Source organism: Pelobates fuscus, chromosome 8, assembly GCF_036172605.1.
Source record: "Pelobates fuscus isolate aPelFus1 chromosome 8, aPelFus1.pri, whole genome shotgun sequence".
NCBI classification, from domain to species: Eukaryota; Metazoa; Chordata; class Amphibia; order Anura; family Pelobatidae; genus Pelobates; species Pelobates fuscus.
This window is the reverse complement of record NC_086324.1, coordinates 66,025,649-66,048,829: the sequence shown is the minus strand read 5'-3', so window position 1 is coordinate 66,048,829 and position 23,181 is coordinate 66,025,649. Positions and strand designations below refer to the sequence as shown.

At 34.8% G+C, this 23,181-nt stretch overlaps 1 protein-coding gene across 1 annotated transcript in view; it reads left to right on the top strand.

Moving 5' to 3' along the window:
* Positions 1-23,181, top strand: part of LOC134571247 (uncharacterized) — a 149,596-nt gene that overhangs the window by 39,993 nt on the left and 86,422 nt on the right. The window contains exons 8-14 of the mRNA XM_063429420.1: positions 926-1,029; positions 2,041-2,138; positions 3,254-3,365; positions 3,773-3,887; positions 6,118-10,092; positions 13,244-16,258; positions 17,063-22,930. Coding sequence (XP_063285490.1) covers positions 926-1,029; positions 2,041-2,138; positions 3,254-3,365; positions 3,773-3,887; positions 6,118-10,092; positions 13,244-16,258; positions 17,063-22,930 — 13,287 coding nt within the window. The remainder of the gene's footprint in view (positions 1-925; positions 1,030-2,040; positions 2,139-3,253; positions 3,366-3,772; positions 3,888-6,117; positions 10,093-13,243; positions 16,259-17,062; positions 22,931-23,181) is intronic.

The following is a 23,181-nucleotide window of genomic DNA, read 5'->3' as shown; positions in this document are numbered from 1 at the left end:
GTGGGCATACCCTATTTGGATCAATTAATTGAACTTGGTGTCAGACTGCTTAAAGGCACACTATAGGCACCCATATCACTGCATCTGAATGAGCCTATCCTGTGTGTTTTTAGATGATAGCTGCCAAAGCTGGCCAATGGTGAATCTTTTTCTAGATACATGATGATTATTATTTATTTTGTATTATTTAGTCTTGTAAGCTCACATTTAGCTGGTCTGTAACATTTTGCTATTTATTTCTCCTGTATCTGGTCTGAAAACTAAAATCACTGGTACTATACTAAAAAGGTTTAATAATTAAGACAAATTACTGCACTTAGTGTATCGCTCTAGCATGTGGGGAGGTTTTTTATTTCATACAATAAGTGGGTTTCTGTTGTGTGCCCCAGATCTTGCAAGGTTACCTATTTTAGAATTGTTGTAAAAACTAAATTTTTGTTTTTCTTAATCAAGCTTGAGTTGATTACCCATTCATGGTAGTCCAACACGTTTTCATTCCTTTTACATGGTTTATTCATGCTTGATATATTTAAAAGTGGCCCTTTAAGCACCAGAACAACTGTACATGATCAGATCAGTGAATTGAAAGAGGGAATTTTACTTTTCTTTTGTCATCCAAGATCCATTGAAGATAAGAACAGCATTGGTATGATGCTTTAAATTTAATGAGCAGCTCGACTTAATTTATGCAATAGGAACTGTAACGGGAATATAAACTTTATATGCCATAAATCCATAATGGTCTCCAAGGGGTGTGCCTGTTGCAGTACTTGTCTGTTCAAATGCTGTTAGAAATGTTAATGGTATTTTTAGATTACTTAATATTTTAACATAACTTTTTATGCAATATCCATATGATTCATGTTTGTGTCTTTTTAGATGATACAAAAAAAATGTAACTGAATTTAATTTTTATCCCCATTAGTCTATCATCTAACATAGATCTCAATCTGAACATCTCTTCTGACATATTGGGAACTTTTAACATACAATCGTGCTTGAAGTACATCTTCAGAATTGAAAAACAAGGTAAAAGTGAGCATATTCTTACTCAGTCAGTAACTTTTAACTTACCGTAATTAAATATTTACCAGAGATAGACTTGATTTGTTTTGGTCATAAGAACCCTTGCATGTAATGTATGTCATGCATCTTGCCTTCATAAAGTAATATTATAAGACTATGGTGAGAATTATCTCCTGTTAAATAATCAGAAATAACTAACTAAACCTTTGACTTTCATAAAACAAACTCCAAATACACATATTATCATTGGTTCTTACTAGAATTATGCTTTTTGTGTTTTATATCAACTCATTTGGTATCTGTTGATAATTTTATCTCCACTTCATGTTAGATGCAGAGTTGACAGAGATGTAAAGGACCACTAATATCACACATACCACTTTAACTAAATGAAGGGGTCTGGGTGCAGTGGTCCTGTTTTAACCCTGTTATCAAAGCCCAATGTTATTTTATCAAGTTCACCAAGGCTCTTCTTTCAGAGTTTTCTGATCTCCTTTTATCTTTTTCTACTTCCTCAAAATTATTTCTCTACTCCCACTTGCATGTAAAAAATCCTTCTCTATCCCTCTGTCTCAAAACCATTATACTCTTGTTCCAGCTGAAGATGGTTGGTGCCTTTCTCAACCTGATTCTCTTCTAGCCCTCAAAATAGTGAAGCTATGTTTTAAATAAAACAGGTGGCTGATTGAAAGCAGAGAGTAAGGCATGTATATTATGAGTGAGAACCACAACTGTGGGCCAGAACGATGACTAAATTCCACTTCACAATAAAATAATTGCAAATATACACTATTTTACCATGATCTTAGTACTTCCATATCTGCAGAATTACCTGTATTTTTGAGGCCTTAGATTCTATAGTAGTTTTTTTTTTTTTTTACTTAGTCTACAAAATATCTGTAGTTTAATGCAGAGATAGCTGAGATAGCCCTGTAGCCATTGGATAGTCTTGTTATTTTAAGTCTAGTTTTCGTGTATTGATGACTCAGAAACCAACATATTCTTCTTTTTCAGTGCAGAGTGGTTCAATTAATACCACATTACTTGGGATCATGCAAACAATAGCAGACCAAAACCTAAATGAATTAGAAAACTGTATCTCAATGACCAAGGTGAGACCTGTACATATTAGTTTAATAACCAATTCCTTAACCAAGAGTTAGAATGATATACAACAAAGTTAGTTGATCATTACTATGAGTAAAAAAAAAGTGCAAAATATTTGTATCAATGCATTTACACAAATACACTTTTGTTAAACTATTTGGTTAATTAACCACGTTGCACCCTGATAATGTTCTATGCCATCATGGTAATAGTGGAATTTGATATCCTAATGAAAGCACTGAATGCCATGCTGTTTTGGTTTAAGCATGACTAGATTCCTGCTTGTAACAGGGAGATGCAGGTATCAATTGATCAGATCTCCTAACATCTATACTGATTGGGGACCTGATACCAATTACTAAAACTGGTCAGACTAACAGAAATAAATTAGACCCCCAAGATTTTGTTGTATTATAATAAACTTAAAGCTTAATTTAGTAGTTATGGTGTCCATAACCTGTCCATGTAGCCCTAGCACTGTAAACACTGCCTTTTCATAGAAAAGGCAATGTTCACATTGGTGCCTAGAATCACCTCTAGTGACCACTTAAGGTGCTTCCTAGTCCAGTGCTGCCCATTGTGCAGCAGTGGCATTCAAGATGCCCTGCATGAAGGCACTGAGCATTCCCCATAGAGATGCATTGATTGGCCAAGGTGGCATTTGTCTCCACCCCCAGCCTGCCTCCTTGGCTGAGATCATTAGAATTGACAATCTCAGTCAAACCAATGCTTCCCTAGGAGGCACTTTCCAAGGAGGCAGATTGGGGATGTAACCTGCGCCAGTGGACCCCTCGCAGTGCTGTAAATTAGGTGTGTTTTCTAATTATTTAAGGTAGTAAGGGAGGCTAGCATGTTTTTTCAATACATATCTTTGAGGAGATGATTAGCGCACTGCAACTTTAGCCGTGCATGTGCAATATCCTTCCAATTCTTTCCTGTGGGAAAGCATTGGATTGACTGAGATCATCAATTTTGTAGTTTTACTCCACGAGGTTGAGAGAGCTATAATTACCAAAATCAAAGCCCATCATCACTGTTACCTTTCTAAATAATGTCTGTGGAGTTTTGTAAAAAGAGTGATATCTAAAGTTTCATAAAGTTTCTAACTCCTTCTCTACAGTGGCTTCAATGCGAGAATGGAACAAGCCAGTGTGGGCCTGAGGTGACTCAAGCATTTGAAATATCTTATTGGCTGGTGACATCACTGAGTAATGGAACTAACAGCAATTTTTGTAAGTTATTTGCCTTAACCTGACCCTCTTACAAATATAGGAATACTATATTAGTACACAAATATATACAACATGCACAAATTACAAGCAGAATATTCAGTGTTATGCACTAACGTGTGAAGAAAATGTTAAATTCAAAATGTATTTTAATTTTAGGCCAAAATATCTAAACAGGAGACATTATTGACTTGGAGAAATATTCAAATATTCAAATATTCTAAACCCCTACATACTTATTAACCCTTAATACTTTACTTAGATGGACCATTTCCATGTAATCTGATTGGTATAGATTCTGAAGTGTGGAAAGGTACCTAATGATCTTTTTTTGTGCAGACATGAATCTGTAGTAGTTGACCAATTTACATTTTGTGTATATCTCACGGTTTTAAACATTCCCCATGCAGGTACATTTAATAGGACAAATGTGACATGTGAAAACCCCATCAGCTTTCAACAATTGCTGCAGAGTGCCAATTTACTCTTTACAAATATGAGCAGTGATCCAGCTAACTTTCTAAGGTGAGAATTTTAAACTTCGAGATGACGAGAGAACTCTGTGGTGCTTTATATATATTGCGTCATAATTAGATACATTTTGGTAATAAATATAAAATATTTTAAAAGTTATCATAACTAATATCCTAAAATCCATTTTACATACATCCATCCATTCAAGTAAAATTACCTAGTACATGTAAAATAATAAGTGACCTGTTAGAGTACTGGGAACCCACTAATGTAAATAATAGCCAATAAATCCTAATTGAATCAATTATATTTTTTGTTCCTCCTCTAATAAAGTACACTATTTACATCATGAGAAAATATAAAACAACTTTTATTGACATATAAATTAGACAGCAGTAATAAAAGAATTGCAATTGTAGTGTAAATGGCATGGGAGTTATATCAGTCGACCCAGCCATATTAGTCCAATGTGATGGCTATAAAAGATAACTTGTTGCTAATGGTTGATTATCATTAAAAGTCAAATAACAAACACATTTGATACAATGTCTAGATCGATTGAGAAACGTATTGTTGCAAAATCAATAAAAGTGTAAGTTTAAGCAGGATTCTCATACTGGGACAGGTATTATTAGGTATTGAGAATCTAATAGAACAAACAAACTTGGAATTTCAATAGGACATCAAAGGCATTAAACAATAAATCAGAATTTGTAATGCCTATACGGAACCATAAATAATTGCTTTCCTACAAGTTTGAAAGTATAGCATTCATATGCACTAATATAGTTCCATGGATGGCACCTATCTACTAAACATTGGATTTCATAACGTTATGGTAAGAAAGATAATCATAGCAAATCCCATTTACTCTATTAGTAGAGCACAGCAAGAAGATAGTAAATCAAGATAAGACCATGAATAAAAGAGTGGGAGATATGATTGAAGTAGAAAAGGCACACTGTCAGAGTTCCCATTAGAGCAATATAAAGAATGTATCCACAATCCTGTTTTGGTCTTTGCATATCTGCCAGATCACCTAATTGGGGTCAAGCAATCAGCACCTAGCTGAACTCATTCAATATTGCAAAATAGTTTAGAAAGTATAATACAACTGTTTCTCTACAGTCCGAGTAGAGGGAAAGTCTAACCCACATATACAGAAGAAAATCAAGAAAGATGATGAGATACTACACCGTCTCTGACAAGCACATTTCCAGAACTTTAGATCTGTCATAACTAAATGGTGTAGCCTCCCATACTAGGAAAATGGCTTTCTAAGTCTCAAATTAAATAATATGACCATTCAGTACACTTATGTCTATAGCTAAATCAATGTACTGTGTATATATATATATATATATATATATATATATATATATATATATATATATGTATGTATAGTGGGGTTTTTTTTGTCACAGATGAAAAAAAAAAGGAGAATGCTTCAAGGGTAAATTTTTGAGTATTAGAATTATTACACGTCATCTAAAACAGTTTCAATAACAATTTCAGACTTTTGACCAATCTCATCCTCATTTAAAACATTTGGGAGATCAAGCACATCATAATGTATATATACTAGACTCATTATTCATCTTAAGTTGTGTTCCATATATAAGTATTTGATGTGAATTTAAAGCCCTATTTACCCTGAGCAGAATTATATATACAGTTATGGGAAAAATAAAGTACACTCTCTTTGAATTATATAGTTTAACATATCAGGACATAATAACAATAATCTGCTCCTTAGCAGGTTTTAAAATGAAAACATTGAAATATTATAATGTGCAGGTAGAAAACACAAGATACTACATGTATGTCTCCAGGTGAGACATTTTCCAGTGTATAAATATGACAATTTTTAATGACATTTAAAAACATTTCTTCGTGCTTCAAAATAACAATAACATAAAGTAAATTGAAACTCATAGCATTCCACAGATAGTGGTAGCTTGCTTTACATATTGCAAAGGGCAGAGATGACTGGATTTATTTTATTTATGCATTTTATCAGTATAAAAAGACAAAAGAAGAATAAAGTAAAATTCAGCATACAATTACATATCTTACTATTTCTCTGTTAACAGATCAACATCTTGCAGAGTTTGACAGTACAACACAGTGCTCTGCTGACATTGAGAAACAACACCGTGTTTAAAACTATAACAACTTCAATATAGATTTGTTATATGCACACATTCATATACACATATATACAAATGTGAACATCAAAGTATACTGTGTTCTTTATGTATTTATTCTTTGATTTCTTCAGGGTAATCCAGACGACATGGGTCATCTTGAAACAAAACCAAGTTGGTGAATTGGTACTTGAGAACTTGCAACAGGAAATAGCCACTAAATATCCTGAAGACCTTGCTCTACAAAAAGTTATCACAGGGCTTGTGAAAGTGCTGCTTAACACCACCGATTTTCTGATTACTGATGCTTCTTCACTGAATTCCCAGTTCCTGGATACATCTTTGGCAGAATTGCAAACATTACTTGAGGAGTTAAATTTGAATTTGACTTCAGAGGGGCTGCAGGGAGATTTTACGAATGCCACACAGGTTTTATCAGTCTTTCTGAAAAGTATTGCCCAAGAGATACAGTACTTAAACACCCAGATAGGCTTTCTCTCTCCCTACAATGTTTCCAACCAGGACCTGACAGAACTTCAGTTCTTAATTCAGAACTGGATCTCCACATATTCAGGTTCTGCTAACCTCAGTGACACCACATTTATTAAGATTTGGGCTCTCTTTAATCAGCCCCAATTCAGTCAAATTTTGCAAACATTTTTTAACTTGACCTATAACAATTCTACTGTTTCAAACTCATTGATCACTGATGCCTTCAACATCATAAACCAAATAATACATTTGAGTAATAGTTCTGACCTCACGGAAGCCTACTTAAAACAGATAATGCATTTTTTAATATCTGATTTTACCTTGATGAATAACATTTTGAACTTAAATTCATACTTTAGTTCTAGCAGTCTGATGGATTTTTTACAATCTGATGCCATCACAAATTTTGTCTTGGATTATTTTTCTCCATCTAACTTACAAAACCTGGGTTCTAATGCATCCAGCATAACCTCAAGTTTGTTCAAGCTTCTCTCTTCATTCATTTCTTCTAAAGATCAAGAGATTTTCCAGAATGTAGAGAATGCCACTGTATCTCTCCTGGAGTCGGTCATTATATGTCAGCAGGAAATCAGCAACTGCACACAAAGTATTCTTGGTTTTCAGCAAGTGATGGTTAAATTTATGCTATTTTTTACTTCTCAAAGTAACAGCACTGCACAGAAGGAACTTACCAAAGGACTTCTCCAGTTTCAAAATTTCAGCAGTGCTGAAAAATCTGTAATTAATAAGATGCTTTCATTACTGGTATATTTTCAAGAACCAAGCAATTACATACCCATCTCAACCTCTAATATCTCTATGCAGATTCTAGATGCAGTTAGTCTTATTGCCAATATGACACTAACAAGTGATCAGAGTGTATTGACCAACCTTACTCAAATAGAAGAAATTATACAAATTTTTAACAGTACCCTTGAAGTGCTAAGGTCTGTGGAGTTTGCAAATGTAATGACTTCATCAGAATGTTACAGTGGAGGAACGGACCCCCTGCAGTGTACTCTAAAACTAATTTCTGGTGTTCTTGATCTTCTTCAGTTCTTACCATTAACACAGCCACAAAACAATGCTATATTTGTTGCCACCTCTATTGCTAAAACAATGTTAGGAGAACTTGAAGGGGTGTCAAATATTTATCAGCAGTTGAGTTATGTGTATGGATCTACACAGCTGGCACTTCAGAATATTCAGAATAATTCGACTCTGCTGGAGATAAAAAATATTCTTACAAGCACTGTACAAGTCTTAGAGCAAATCCAGCTAATTTTGAATTCTACTACCCAAGAATCAGGGAAAATTATTGGAAATCTATTGGAACTATTGCAATCCACAAATCTCAATTCCACTATTCCTTTCCTGAGTTTAAATCAAACTTCACAAGAACTAAATAATATGAAAACTCAACTTCAGATATTTAAGTGGTATATTATATATGTAAAAAATGCAACCGAAAATCTCAGCAACTCTGTGAATATTTATCCATTTGTTACTCTGACAGAATTAATTTTAAGTAATTTCATATCCAGCAACCCTTCTCTCTTGTCAGTCACTAATGAAATACAAAATGTAGTGAATGTGTTGGAACAATTTCATATTGTACCTTCCCTCCAAACCTTAGCAAATGGTATATTAAAAAACGATACTCAAAACTTAGAACAGTTTCTCAACAATATTGTTTCTGTACTTCAAATTATACTTCAAGAAGAATCTGTTAATGGAACGAATGGACCCCCCGGGAGTACCTTTTTTATTGAAGCTGTGCAAAATTATACAAATTTCATTTTCCATTTGTTACAGACTTATGACAATGAGAGTTTAGGTGATTCATCTTCTGCCTTAAGCTATATTGAGAAAAACATTCAAGCCTTGCAAAGTGTTGTGAATGATTCAAATCTGCTTGCAATATTTAACAATGAGACTTTCCAAAGTATTTTTATCATATCTAAGGAGATCATGCTTCTCGTTAACAATGTTAACAATGCTGAAAATTTAGGAAATGTCAGCAATGAAAGTATTGATAATATATACAAAATGCTGCAGCAACTTTGGAAGACGAGTAGTGTTCTGAATTCAACATCTTTTGAAGAGGAACTGAAGAATATTTTGCACCTCAGTATGGAGTGTTTATTAAACACTACAACTTCAGGAATTAATTGGAACTGCTCTGCAACAGAAATTATAAATGCAGTTCAGGTGTTATTAAATGATTCTGGTTGCCAATTTTCCCTGGCCCTTCCTGAGTCTATGGCTTGGAGTAGTATCCTAGAAAGTGGAATTATGTCCGCAATACATGAAAGCATAACTGGATGCACCATAGAAGACAACAGTGTGAAAGAAGAATTAGTCTGTCTCCCTGAATCACTCGGCCTTGTCATCACATTCATCTCGAGAATGAATAGTGTCTTTGGTTTCAACATTACCTGGGTTCAAGAAATAGAGACATCATTTGCACTTTTCTCAAAAGAGTTTGAAGGAAACAACATAACATGTACTGCTCTAGATAGGCATATTCTAGATATTATTAATGAGATTTCTGAAACTGAAGCAAACTCTTTAAAATATTTAATTTCTACTATTTATAACCAGTCGACAAATGGACAGAATCTACTGCAATATTCTGATTACTGGAATGAAATAATACAGTTATACCTTTCCACACAAGGCCAGACACTTTCAAATGATACTATTTTTAACATTTTCAATTATACCATATTTCAGTTGATTAATATCCCTCAAGACAGCACAAAACCTTGGCTTGTAGTGTCAGCAGTTTTGGAAACTTTAAGTAACTTGTCAACAAGTCTTGGAACAAGTGAGAAAACAAAAGATTTAATTCTCATTCTAAACAGTGTAAACACGTTGGGTGGATTGACTGAGAAAGTACTGAATTTTATCAGACTGCTGCCAAATGATTACCTTTCCAATGCTCTAAATGGAAACATGTCAGCCTTTTTAAATCCTATTGTGCAGTGGTTATCAGCACAGAATGCAACAGATATGGAAGGCTGTGAAAGTTCCCTGCAATCCCTCCTGATGTCCTTTGAGCATATGAACCTAACCGTTTTAGCGATCGATGATGGCTTGGTAGCTAATATGAGTACATTGGCATGCAATTTCATATTTAACAATGATTTCAAAACTGATTGGATGGAATACCTGAAAATAATCACAGCTGTCATACTGAGTAAAGAATCAGCAGCTTATCCAAATGCTAGCAAGTATCTAGAGATGGCACAGAAGACAATAGACTCTATTAAAACGTTTGTAAGTGTTACCAGTGTGGAGAACTTTGCTAGCTTTATTCGTTCCCTAACTGAAGTGTTTAAAGAACCAAATTCTACAAACAACTGGGCCGCCTACCAAGCTGTACATGATTTCATTACTTCTTTACAGTCATTGATAAATGAGACATTAAACAGTGGGACCAATGAATCAATCAAAGTAGAAAATCTCACCATCCAAGCATTTGGAACCGTCAGCACTTTCCTGAATGGCCTCAATATTACAGCTTACAACAAGATATTCTCATTGGCCTCTGAAATTGTTCAAATCTCTTTCAACAGCAATGACACCTCAAGTGTGAACAACCTTGTCCAAAGGTAAGTTGCTCTTTTGTTCAATAAACACCGTAAGCGTTAATAGCAACAAAACTTAAATAAAAAATTGAGTAAATTAAAGGAGAATCGAATGACAGCAAACGCAAATGTTCGATTTTTTTTTTTAGCCTTATTTTCAAGCTGATGAGTTAGCATCATAGAATTGGTGTTTTCACTCTATAACTTTTCTTTTTTTGCACGGTAAATATTCCCATTGTCATTGTGCTAGATTTATCCTAACCCAATGATGACTAACATTTTATACTACAGTGTTGTACTACAGTGTTGAATGTATTAACAAAGATGAGCTGTGAGCCAACTTGTTGTGCAACATCTTTATAAGCTTTGTTTATAAGCTTACGCAGATGCTTAGTAAAATAAAAAATGTAATTCCCCTAGTTTTTAAATGGGAATAATCAGAGTTGGATTTTATATTTTAAAGGGCATTCAAGAAAGTGAATATAAATGTTTATTGCTTTGAATACAAACATAGTTACACAGTTACGTAGCTGAAAAGAGAAGTGTGTCCAACAAGTTCAGCCTTTCTAACATTTGTTTTTGCTGTTGATCCAAAAGAAGGCAAAAAAACCAACTATTTGAAACACTTGCAATTTTGCAACAAACTAGGAAAAAAAATCATTTTTGACACCAGAATAGCAGTCACATATCTCCTTGGATCAAGAAACTATTAATTAAAAATTATATCTCTGAATATTATGTTTTTGCAAGTATTTTTCCAATTGCTCTTTTAACATCTGCATAGACTCTGATAAAACCACCTCTTCAGGCAGAGAAACATAGAATGCGAAGGCAGATAAGAACCGGCTCATCTAGTCTGCCCAATTTTCTAAATACTCTCATTAGTCCCTGACCTTATCTTATAGCTAGCCTTATGCCTATCCCACGCATGCTTAAACTCCATCACTGTGTTTACCGCTACCACCTCAGCTGGAAGGCTATTCCATGCATCCAGTACCCTTTCAGCAAAGTAATACTTCCTGATATTACTTTTAAACCTTTGCCCGATTAATTAAAGACTATATCCTCTTGTTGTGGTAGTTTTTCTTCTTTTAAATATAGTCTCCTCTTTTACTGTGTTGATTCCCTTTATGTATTTAAATGTTTCTATCATATCCCCCCTGTCTCGTCTTTCCTCTAAGCTATACATGTTAAGATCCCTTAACCTTTCTTTGTAAGTTTTATCCTGTAATCCATGAACTAGTTGTGTAGCCAGTCTCTGAACTCTATCCAAAGAATCAATATCCTTCTTAAGATACGACTCCAGTATTCTGTACAATACTCCAAGTGAGGTCTCACCAGAGCTCTGTACAATGGCATGAGCACTTCCCTCTTTCTACTGCTAATACCTCTCCCTATGCAACCAAGCATTCTGCTAGCATTTCCTGCTGCTCTATTACATTGTCTGCCTACCTTTAAGTCATCTGAAATAATCAACCCTAAATCCCTTTCCTCAGATGTTGAGGTTAGGACTCTATCAAATAATTTATACTCTGCCCTTGGATTTTTACATCCAAGATGCATTATCCTGCACTTATCCACATTGAATGACAATTCTACATCCTTATTGTTCTTACTGTAAATTTATTTTAATCTCAATCTCTTTTCTTCCAGTCTAAATGCATGACCTTGTGTCTTATGTATAGTCCTTTTTACGAATATATTTCAAGACAATGGATTGCATTGCCTCCTAATATATTTGTATAATGCTATCTTATCCCCTCTGAGGCACTGTTTTTCCAAACTAAAGAGATTTACATTTGTCAACCTTTCCTCATAATAAAAATGCTCCATTCCTTTTATCAATTTTTCTAGTGCCATAATATCCTTCTTTAAAACAGATGCCCAAAATTGTACAGCATATTCAAGTTGTGGTCTTACCAGTGATTTATAAAAAGGCAGCATTATGTTTTCATCCTGAGAATAATGCCCCTATTTTTACATGACACTACCTTACTGGCCTTCGCAACTGCCAATTGACGTTTCACATTATTGCCTAGATTGTTGTCTATAACAATTCCCAAATCCTTCTTGAGTGTTGTTATCCATAATTCACTACCATTTAGGGTGTAAGTTGCTTGTACATTCTTTGCTCCGAAGTGCATACCTTTGCATTTTTCTACATTAAATGTCATGTGCCTTTTGAGTGCTCAGCCCCCAATCTATTTAAATCCCTGTGCAGCAAATCAATATCCTGCTCACATTGTATTACATTACCGTGTTTTGTGTCATTTGCAAACACTGAAACATGCCTTTCACTGCCTAGTTCAAGATTTCTAAATATGTTAAATAGAAGCGGTCCCAGAACATAACCATAAGGGACACTTAGCACTTTTGTCCAGCTTGAAAATTTACCATTATTGACAACTCTCTGTACTCTATATTTAAGCCAATATTCTATGCAAGAACAAGAATTTTCATTTAGACCAATTTATTTTAGTTTGAACCCTAACCTATCACGAGGAACTGTAACAAATGCCATGGCAAAATCCAAGTAGATCACATCCACTGCAACACCCTGATGTATACATTTACTTACTTCTTCGTAGAATGCAAATAGTTTAGTTTGACATGACGTATGTTTCATAAAACCATGCTGATTATTTCTAATAACAATGTTCCTTTCCAATGACCACCTGAATATTATCCCTTTTAACCCTTCAAATACTTTCCTAGCCACAGACGTTAAGCTCACACGTCTATAATTTCCAGGCAAAGATTTTGAACATAAGAATCACTTCTGCCTTCTTCCAAGCCAAACATATGTATATAGTTGAGCCTTTTGATTTAAGGCAAAAAAAATAATGTCCAAAGCACTGTATAAAATTTAGAATAGGAAAAAACACGTTAAAGGGTGTTGTGAAACATTTAACAATATTTGCAAAATTTAGCAAAATATAAAAAAATCTTTAATCCTTTCAATGCTTTAGTATTACATCAAAACCGTCATCATAAATATGATATAAAAACAGACCATCATATAAAAATAATAATAAAGTAATTGCCTAATTTTTGCTTGATTTTTTTAATAATGTGACAGACCAAATTTAATTGAAGTTTAGATTTAATAGGAGTATTTATCACCAAAATAATCCTTCTTAGTTTCTTACAAGAATATATATATATTTTTTTTCAGGACCCTAAACCAAATTTTAACATATCTCCAACAAAATGGATTAGAACAGTATCTTATCCAGACATTGCAAAGCCATATCTCCAGTCTCAACTTCGAGAATCCAGATGTTTTGAACATCCTGCAGAACTTCCTGAATATTGTGTCCAAACATATCAATGGAACTGCTTCTGAAGCTGAATTTTCGGACATCAACATATTTGTAAACATGATAAATGCCATTGCTTATCAGGTCAATCAAACTACATTTCAGGGACTTCTGAGTGAAAATAGCCAGAACATCACAGAATACATTGCAGCTCTGGTGACTGCTGTCGAAAATGTTCTTCAGCAGAGCAACATCTCACTTGCATGGGTGCCTTCTCAAAATGAAACAGGTCAAATGTTCAATGATCTTGAAACTCTGATAAATAGCTGGATAACAAAACAGGATATAGATACCGACCTTTTCTTTAACAACAGCACTACCTTAGTCAAAATATTGTATAATTTATATGCAATGGAAGACAAGGGATTGTTATACAAGATCTTAAATTCCACTAACAACATTGTAAATGTTTCTTTTGTACTTGATGTGCTAGAACATTTTTATGACTTTACCCATCTCAACAGTACAAACAATCCCAGTGCAGCAAAAGAATTGTACTTAAAACAGTTAGTCAATTTTATCTCTGGTAGTCAGCTAAGTAAATTACTCTCTGAATTAAACTTCCTGTTTAATATGACGCAGAATGCTACATTTCTGCCAGCCAACAATTTTAAAGATGTTGCACTAGAACTGCTGCAACTTGTAAATTCTTCCTCATATCTTTACAATATTAGTGACCAGAGCAACCTGATTGCTGCACTGTTTAACAATTTGACAGTTTACATTCCACAGAAAGACCAAGAGAGCTTCAAAAATATTACCAGTGCCTTAATAACAGTCTTTGAAATACTTCAAAAGAACAGCCAGGATGCAGACACATACATCAAGGGGGTCTCTGTCTTCCAGAACTTGATTGTGGATGTAGTTCACACTATAACATCTATGGAGATGCATGGACTTGAAGAGTCATTTTATAACAGGTCCAGGTTGCAATTAGAAATGCTTGAGGACTCTGAAATTTCTTTGATAAACAACTTGTTTTTGGTGATTTGGAACATGCAGCAGAACTCGTACAATTTTTCTGCAAGTTTCACAGATGTGTATGAACAAGTGCTCTTTGCAAGTGAACTAATCATGAATATCACAGAAAATGTAAATGTCACTCACTCTGATGTTGGTTCTGATATGGAGCTGGTCAAGAATAGCCTGGAACCCATGAAAATGATTCTGCAAGCAACCAGCAATATGACAGAATCACTTCTTCAGATAATAGGTATCCAACAGAGTTTTTTTTGTCTAAACCAGACAGAAGATGGTAATTTTCTTTGTGCCTTTAATCTCACTTACCAACTTTTGAACCTACTGCAAAATCTACAACTTCCTGATCCGTTGCCTGAAAAGATTGCAGAAATGTCTTCACTAGCTGATTACTGGATGACTGAACTGAACATAACTGATGATGGGTATCAGCAGATGGCATCCTTTTATGAGTTAACAAAATCGTTCTTGCAAAATGATCCTGCACTCCAAACACTATTCACTACATTAGCAAACATATCGCAGACCCTGCAAGATATAGGAAATTACAATTTTACCAGTTCTTTCAGCATTGAACAAAGCATTATGATGATAAGTAAACTACTACAGTCATATGGAAATATCAACTCATCAAACATTACTTTCAACATAAATATTGACCAGTTGGAGAAAGCACAAGCCCAACTTGACATAGTGCAGTGGTATGTAACATTTATAGGAAATCAGACTGGAAGCTCCATCACATCTGAACATGAAATGTATGCAATGCACAAACTGACTGAAATCATTCTAAGTAACATACTACCTACCATTAAAACCTGGTTGACATTTTGGAAGAATCCTCATGATATAGTTGAGATTCTTACTACAGTCAGCCAGTCAACCAAAGAAGTAGATACACTGCTTCAACTGTTAACGTCTGTATTTACTGCTAACCAAACAGGACCCCTGAATAAAATGAAAATCTGGGCTGAGCTAATAGAAATAGTCAGCAATATGAAGACACAGCTGGATCTCAACACATCTGTTATGCCTGAACTGACAACAATCTGGGATATTGTAGATGGCATCTTGGCTGGCAAGTGGAATATGACTTATATAGATGATTTAGCGAATGTTTTGCAAAGTGCTCTTCTTAGTCAAAATATTTCCAAAGAACAAGACCTCCTAAAAGTCTATGAAGTAATAATTAGTGTTCTCAATCTAACACATTCATCAGGAAACATGAATTTCTCACAGCTCTTGCAATTTAATTTAGAATCTTTCTCTACAATGGATTGTCTGGGTATGTTTGAAACATTGACTGCCATTTTTCAGCTTACACAGAACTATACCCCATCCACGCTGATGCCCTTTTTTAATCTCATCTTAAATTCAAGCATTGAGGTATGTGATATTTTACAATGGAATAATTCACAGGATGATTGGAACAAGCTTCTTCAAATTTCCAGACATATTATAAATTTGGTTAGCCCATTTGCATCAGAGAGTGAAAGTAAATACTTAATTGTAGCTGAAAATCTGATTTCACTGGCAACAGAACTCATTGCAGAACCTTCCCAGAATACCATAGTCACCATCATGAAAATTGTACCAACTATAAGTGAGCTGTTTGGCAATACAGCAAACATCACAGGATGGACAGAGAATGCAAATCTTCAGAATGTTCTTTACATGTTACTTGATTTGGCCTGGAGTTTCTCTTCACCCAAAGATGTTATTTTACTGAAAGTTGAAAATCTAATTTTGGAAGCAATACAACCATTACAAGACATGCTTACTGCTGAGAATGACACTTTGTGTAACAAAATGTTAATTTTTTCATTGGAAGCTGTAAAACAATATATCAACACAATTCAAAACACATCTCTCGAAAACAACTTCTACATTCCGTAAGTAAAAATATTTTTTATTTTTAATATTAGTTATCTTAGCATGTGATACAAAACATTTTTCCTTGTTTTAGTATTAGATAAATGATTGTATGTGAAGTTGTGGACTGTCACTTCTCTGACTTATAAGCTCACCCCCCTTTAAATGTGATGCAATGGAAGTTATAAAGGCAGCTCTGTCGCCATTGAGTCACTTTTGAATATTTCTTAAACATATGAAATACTCATACTGACTTGGAATTCTCTAACCCCAGCTGACTATACAATGAGTCATCACACAGGCTCCCACTAGGCAAATGATTTTCCATCCAGAAAATTGTAAATCCATTTAGTAAATATTTTATGGCATTGCAATTTGTGAATTTGGAAAATGTCTAATGGCGTGTTGCTATAGACTGGTTTTGCTTCACTCAGGCATCTTTTATTTTTTCTGAAGTAATAGCAGGGATAGTAAATAGCACTTTGGCATAATTTTGCCACATCTGCAAAAAAATATATTGGTCTGTAATTTGAACTTTAATCCCAAAACATTTTAAAGTTAGACAGGTATGACACCAGTGTTAATGGTTTAATGGAGTTAAGTTTTTAAAAAATATCCAGATTTAAATTTGAGAATGTGTGTTCCTGAAATATAAAACTATGAAAATTTAGCTTTATTTTATATTTTGATCTGTTTCACTTTACTAATTTAAATTGTAACTGTCTTTATAAGAACTGTAAAACAATGTATGACGTTAAAGGCATATGTACCTTTTTTTATGAGTAGAATAATGCAATAATGGCAAGAACTTTTTTTTTCTATAGATTCCTGAAGCAAATGTGGCAGTTGTTTGAAGAAAGTGGCTTGAAAGATCTAATTAACTACAAATTTAATCAGCCAACTTTGGAAAATAACTCTATGACTTCCAGTTATCCAACTATTGAAGGGCGTGCCCTGCAGATTTTGTTTAATGTCACAGATTTGATCATTTCTGAAACATCTCTGAGTCCACCATACATAACCACAAACACAACAATGACAATATTACAAACTGTTTTAGAAGATGTCCTGATTGCCTTTCTACCACAGTCTGAGAACATCACAAATGCCCTAGAAGACTCATTACAGACTGTTCTAAATGTGACTAGAATGGTGCTTGATGTTTTAAGCCAAAATAATATCAGCCAGCTGGACATCTTAGTTAATACTCTGACCAACATGACATTTGGAACAAATCTCTCCAATGATACTGCTGAACTAATTCAACTATTCTCCATTATTAATAAGACAGGTCTCATTCCTCAGATAGCCAACACTATAGAGACTATCTTCACCTCTGATAATGTGGAACTGGGTAAGCTATTCTTAAATGCACTGAACATGTTTAATAAGCTCAACCAATTGAATGACACAAGTACTATTCAAGAACTTTCTTCTATCTTCAACACATATTTGCCCAATTCTTTGGAAGCTGGTAACGAGGCACAAATGTCTTTCAACACCATTCTAAACCTATTGGTATACCTTAACAGACTGTCGGAACAACAACCTGAAGATATTGCTAATACCATTACAGACATCTTACCATTCTTCTTATCTCCTGAATTACAAAATCTTACTAATGACGCAGTTAATCAAACCAGTGATCTCCTCAGTATAATTTCCAACTATATGCCACTGACAGAACAGGATATCTTTCAGCAAATAGCAAATACCACTCTCTTGATCATAGAATCTGTACAACTGTGCAGGTCAATGCCAGAAAACTGCACAGGCATTGTTGAAGGTTTCCAGAACTTCATGTTGGATGTTGCACAACTTCAAACCGTAATACAGAACGAGGGTTTGGGAGGACAGTTTGCCAACCTCTCATTAACACAGTTTGAGACGTATGGGAGATTACAGAAAACTCTGATTAATGACCTGTTTCTTCTGCTTTCATTTGCTCAGGGCAATAATTCATCTGAAACCATGTCAGGTATTTACGAAGAGGCCCTTGGAGTGATTAATTTGATTTTTAACAGAACAAAAGATGAGTTAGATATCATCACCCCTACAGCCTTACAGAGTATTATGGAGGTACTGAAATCTACCAACATCACAGAATTCCTTCTCCAGATTGACAACTTGCTGAATGCAACACTCTGCATTAACACAGCAGATGCAGACCCATTACTGTGCAGCCTAGACCTAACCAACCAACTCACACAGCTCTTTCAGTTATTACCTTTAACTCAGTCAATGCATGATACACTGTCGATAATATCATCACTAGCAGAACAGTGGATAGGTACCATAAATGTCAATCTTCCTATATACCAACAACTCATTTACCTCCAGAATGTAACAATTTACACATTTCAGTACCAGCCAGTGTTACATGCTATAAACTCATCTGTTTTAAATATTATACGGATACTACAGGAAGCTGGAATATCATTGAACTTTAATATGAGTGGTACAGCATCTGCAATCAACCTTCTGTCTGAGCTTTTACAAGCAAGTGACTTTGATGCTTCTAGATATAATCTATCATTTGTATCCATCCATAATATCAGTGAGCTTCTGGAAAAAATTAGGTTGCAGCTTAATGTTGTTCATGGACTTTTGCTCCAAGTGAAAAACCATACAGAGAGTATGAGCACAACTCCAGGGTCCTATGCAATGGATACAATCACTCAATGGATATTAGATAATTTCAAGCAAATTGGCCAACTTATTGAGAATTCACAATCTGTAATAGAATCCTTCAACAATTCATTGACTTTATCGGATCTAATGCAGTCCCTTAATGAAATAAGACAAAAGGAGCAGTTGCAACTTCTTATACAGCAGTTTGGATCAGCATTGCAGAATATATCAAACTCTGCATTTATTTCAAATTCCTTTTTAAATGAAACCCTAGCAACTAGTAAATGGGCACCAATTCTAGAATTCTTAGTAAAAGTTACAAACAAATCCATTTCTGAAATATCCCTCAGCCCACCATACATAACCACAAATGCAACCATAAAAATACTCTTGAATGTTTTAGAAGATATTCTGATAACCTTGCAACCACAGTCTGAGAATATCACAAATGCCCTAGAAGATCCATTGCAGACGGTTATAAATGTGACTAGAGTACTGGTTGATATTTTCAGTCAAAATAAAATCAACATGCTAGTTAGTAGTCTGACCAACATGACATTTGGACTAAATCTCTCCAATGATACTGCTAAACTTCTTCAACTATTCTCCATCATTAATCAGACAGGACTCGTTCCTCAAATAGCCAACACCATGCAGACTTTGTTCACCTCTGACAATGTGGAATTGGGAAAACTGTTCATAAATGCCCTAGACATGTTTAATAAGCTCAACCAATTGAACGACACAAGTACTATTCAAGAACTTTCTTCCATCTTCAACACATATTTGCCTATTTCTCTGGAATCTGGTAACCAGACACAAATGTCTATAAATACCATTCTAAACCTATTAGTATACTTTAACAGATTGTCGGAACAACAACCTGCAGATATTGCTAATACTATTATGGACATCTTACCATTCTTCGTATCTACTGAGCTACAAAATCTTACTAAAGATGTAGTTAATCAAACTAGTGATCTCCTTGCTTTGATTTTAAAATATATGCCACCAACAGAACAGGATATCTTTCAGCAAATAGCAAATACCACTCTCCTGATCATAGAATCTGCACAACTGTGCAGGTCAACGCCAGAAAACTGCACAGACATTGTTGAAGGTTTCCAGAACTTCATGTTGGATGTTGCACAACTTCAAACAGTAATAGAGAACAATGGATTTGAAGGACAGTCTGGAAACATCTCATTCGCACAGTTTGAGACATATGGGAGCTTACAGAAAATTCTAATTAACAATCTATTTCTTTTGCTTTCATATACTCAGAGCAATGTCTCTGAAAACTTGTTAGGTGTTTATGAAGAGGCCCTTGGAGTGATTAATTTGATTTTGAATAGCACCACAGATGAACTAAACACCATCACACCTACATCCTTACAGAGTATTATGGAAGTACTGAAATCTACCAACATCACAGAATTCCTTCTCCAGATTGACAACTTGCTGAATGCAACACTCTGCATTAACAAAGCAGATGCAGACCCAGTACTGTGCAGCCTAGACCTAACCAACCAACTCACACAGCTCTTTCAGCTACTACCTTTAACTCAGTCAATGCATGATACAGTATCCATAATTTCTACAGTAGCAGAACAATGGATAGGTGCAATAAATGTTACTCTTCCTACCTACCAACAGCTCATTCATCTCTACAACATAACAATTGTTACTTTTCAGTACCAACCCATTTTACAAGCAATTAACTCATCCATTATTAACATTATACAATTACTGCAGGAAGATAGAGTAGTGGTCAATGATGCTAATATGAATGTGACAGATACTGTTGTCAATCTTCTGTCTGAGATTTTACAAACAACTGGCTTTGATCCCACTATGTACAATCTTGTGCATGAATCCACTTATAATATCAGTGGCCTTCTGGATAACATTAGATTACAACTTGATGTTGTTCAGTGGCTTTTGCTCCAAAATATAACCCAGACCGCAGGTATGGACACCACTCAAGGCTACTACACCATGAATGCAATCACACTATGGATAACAAATAATTACCAAACAATTGATGATATTATGAAGAATTTTATATCAACAGTGGGCTCACTCAACAACACCTTTAGTCTTACAGATCTTGTACATTTATTTAATGCTACAGTTCAAAATAAACAGCTTCAGCTTTTTATCCAAGAGGTTGAATTGGCGTTGCAGACTTCATCAGAATTTACTTTGTTTGAAAACTTGCTAAATAATGAAAATATACAAAAAGATGCTGAATTAGCCTTGCAACTTGTGCAAGAGATTAGTCAAATCAATTCAGTAAATATATATGCATCCATCAATAAAGTGATTCCAATTTTACAGGGATTGATGGAAATAGAACTAGGATACTTGTATCAATTCCACAACAATGTCACAGTAGCAAAGGTATTCTCCATAGTGCAAGAAGGCATGTCAATTCTTTATAACATTCAAGTTAAAGGTTCAATAGATAAGGATATGGTCTTCAGAATATATAACTTTACCTACTTGTTAGTACAGGATGAACTGAACTGGATTCCATTTCAAAACATATCGGCCATGGAAGTTGAACTCCTGGATGTCTGGTACTTAGCTATGAGACCGTTCCTGGGAGGCAATGGATCTCAAGAGTACATAGGTAACTGCACAGCTGAAGATGTTCTAAATATACTCGTTCAAACAATATTCAAAAATGCCACAGGAAGTGAATCAATGGTGGAAGCAAATTGCCTATGGCAGTTTGTCTATAACAGTTCTGATACAAGCATAAGGAGCAACCAAACACTTAATGAAATAATTTATCTTGCTTTGCAAAGCTCTCCAATATTCCATAATATTTGCAGTGAGGACAGTTTGCACCCATTAGCAGAAGAGATGGCTTGTTTATTGCAATTGATGGAACTCTCTGTTGGTATACTGGCAGGTTTAAATAATGCTTCTGGTTTGCACATACCAATTATTCAGTCACTTAATGAAAGTCTCAACTTCATTTGTGAGGACATGCCAGAACACAATACCACATTTCAACCACAAATATATTTAGTAAAACTTCTTGATCAGCTCTTTTTAAATCAATCCAGCCCAATACATTTTTTCATTCAATTTCTGGTGGATAACTCTGAGATAAACATACAGACATCTGATTTTCAATTGAACTGGGGAAATATAACTAAGACCCTTAATGTCTTAGCTATAATTAATGGACAAGTTGATAGTCGTATTTATGATCTTATTGAGCTAATTGTAAATGTAACACATCTTCCTTATTTCATCGAATCCTGGGACATTTTGGACAGTTTCTTGTCTATGAACTGGACAGCGGACGAAGTTAGTAACTCTGTTTCTATTCTGGAAAAATTAAGAAGAGCAATTGTTCTCATTAATAGTGGCGTGGAGGCAAAATCAATCCAGATTTATCATGCTGTTGTTTCACTTTTAAAAACCCCAGGCTTTCTTGGTTCACCCCCTGCCATAGAGTGTGAAACTGCACTGGGAGCAATTTTCAGATTTTCTGATTCTATCTGGGTTGCATTTGATTCTAATCACTCAAGCTTGCAGGAAGAGCTACTCTCAAATATAAGCTCATTGGCATGTAATTTGCAGAACACTCAGACATCAACGCGTATGGATGAACTGGCAAAAATTAAAAATATTTTACCTTACCTGGTAAATTTTTTACCAGATGTGGTGCCCAACTTTTTTAGTGCTACAGAGACAATTATTTCATTTCTTGGCATTGCTTTCTCTGAAGATTCCCAGGAGACCATTCTAATGAGTGCTTTTGAACTGTTAATAGCAGAATTGAGGCTCTTTAATACCACTGTCATAGCAGATTCGCTGGAAGCAATCCCTTTACAGAGCATCTATTATTTGATAAATAATATCACCACTAACTTTGCAGGCAATATAACAACTCAACAGATGGCCATTGCAGAAGATGTTTTCATTGTCCTATCAGAGGCTCTCAATGCCTCTTCTTCTTACACCCAGGTCTTATCATCCGTATCTAAACTTGTGGCCTTACTTCCGAGTAGTTTTTTGACAATCAGCAATACATCTCAGAAGTAAGTTGATTTTTTTTTTTTTTTACTAATGGTTACCTATTGTTTTTATATTGCAGATAACTAGCTTTGATTGTTTGTTTAAAAACACACTCCAAGAACACTACGGGCCCCAACACAACTTAAGTGCTTTTGATTTTTTCCTCATGGTCATGCTTTATTTATTTTTTCCACATTTAAATCTCATTAGTTTTGCTTAAGAAAGACAAAATACTTCTTACAGACAAAGCAACTTCTTTACTAGATGTACTCTG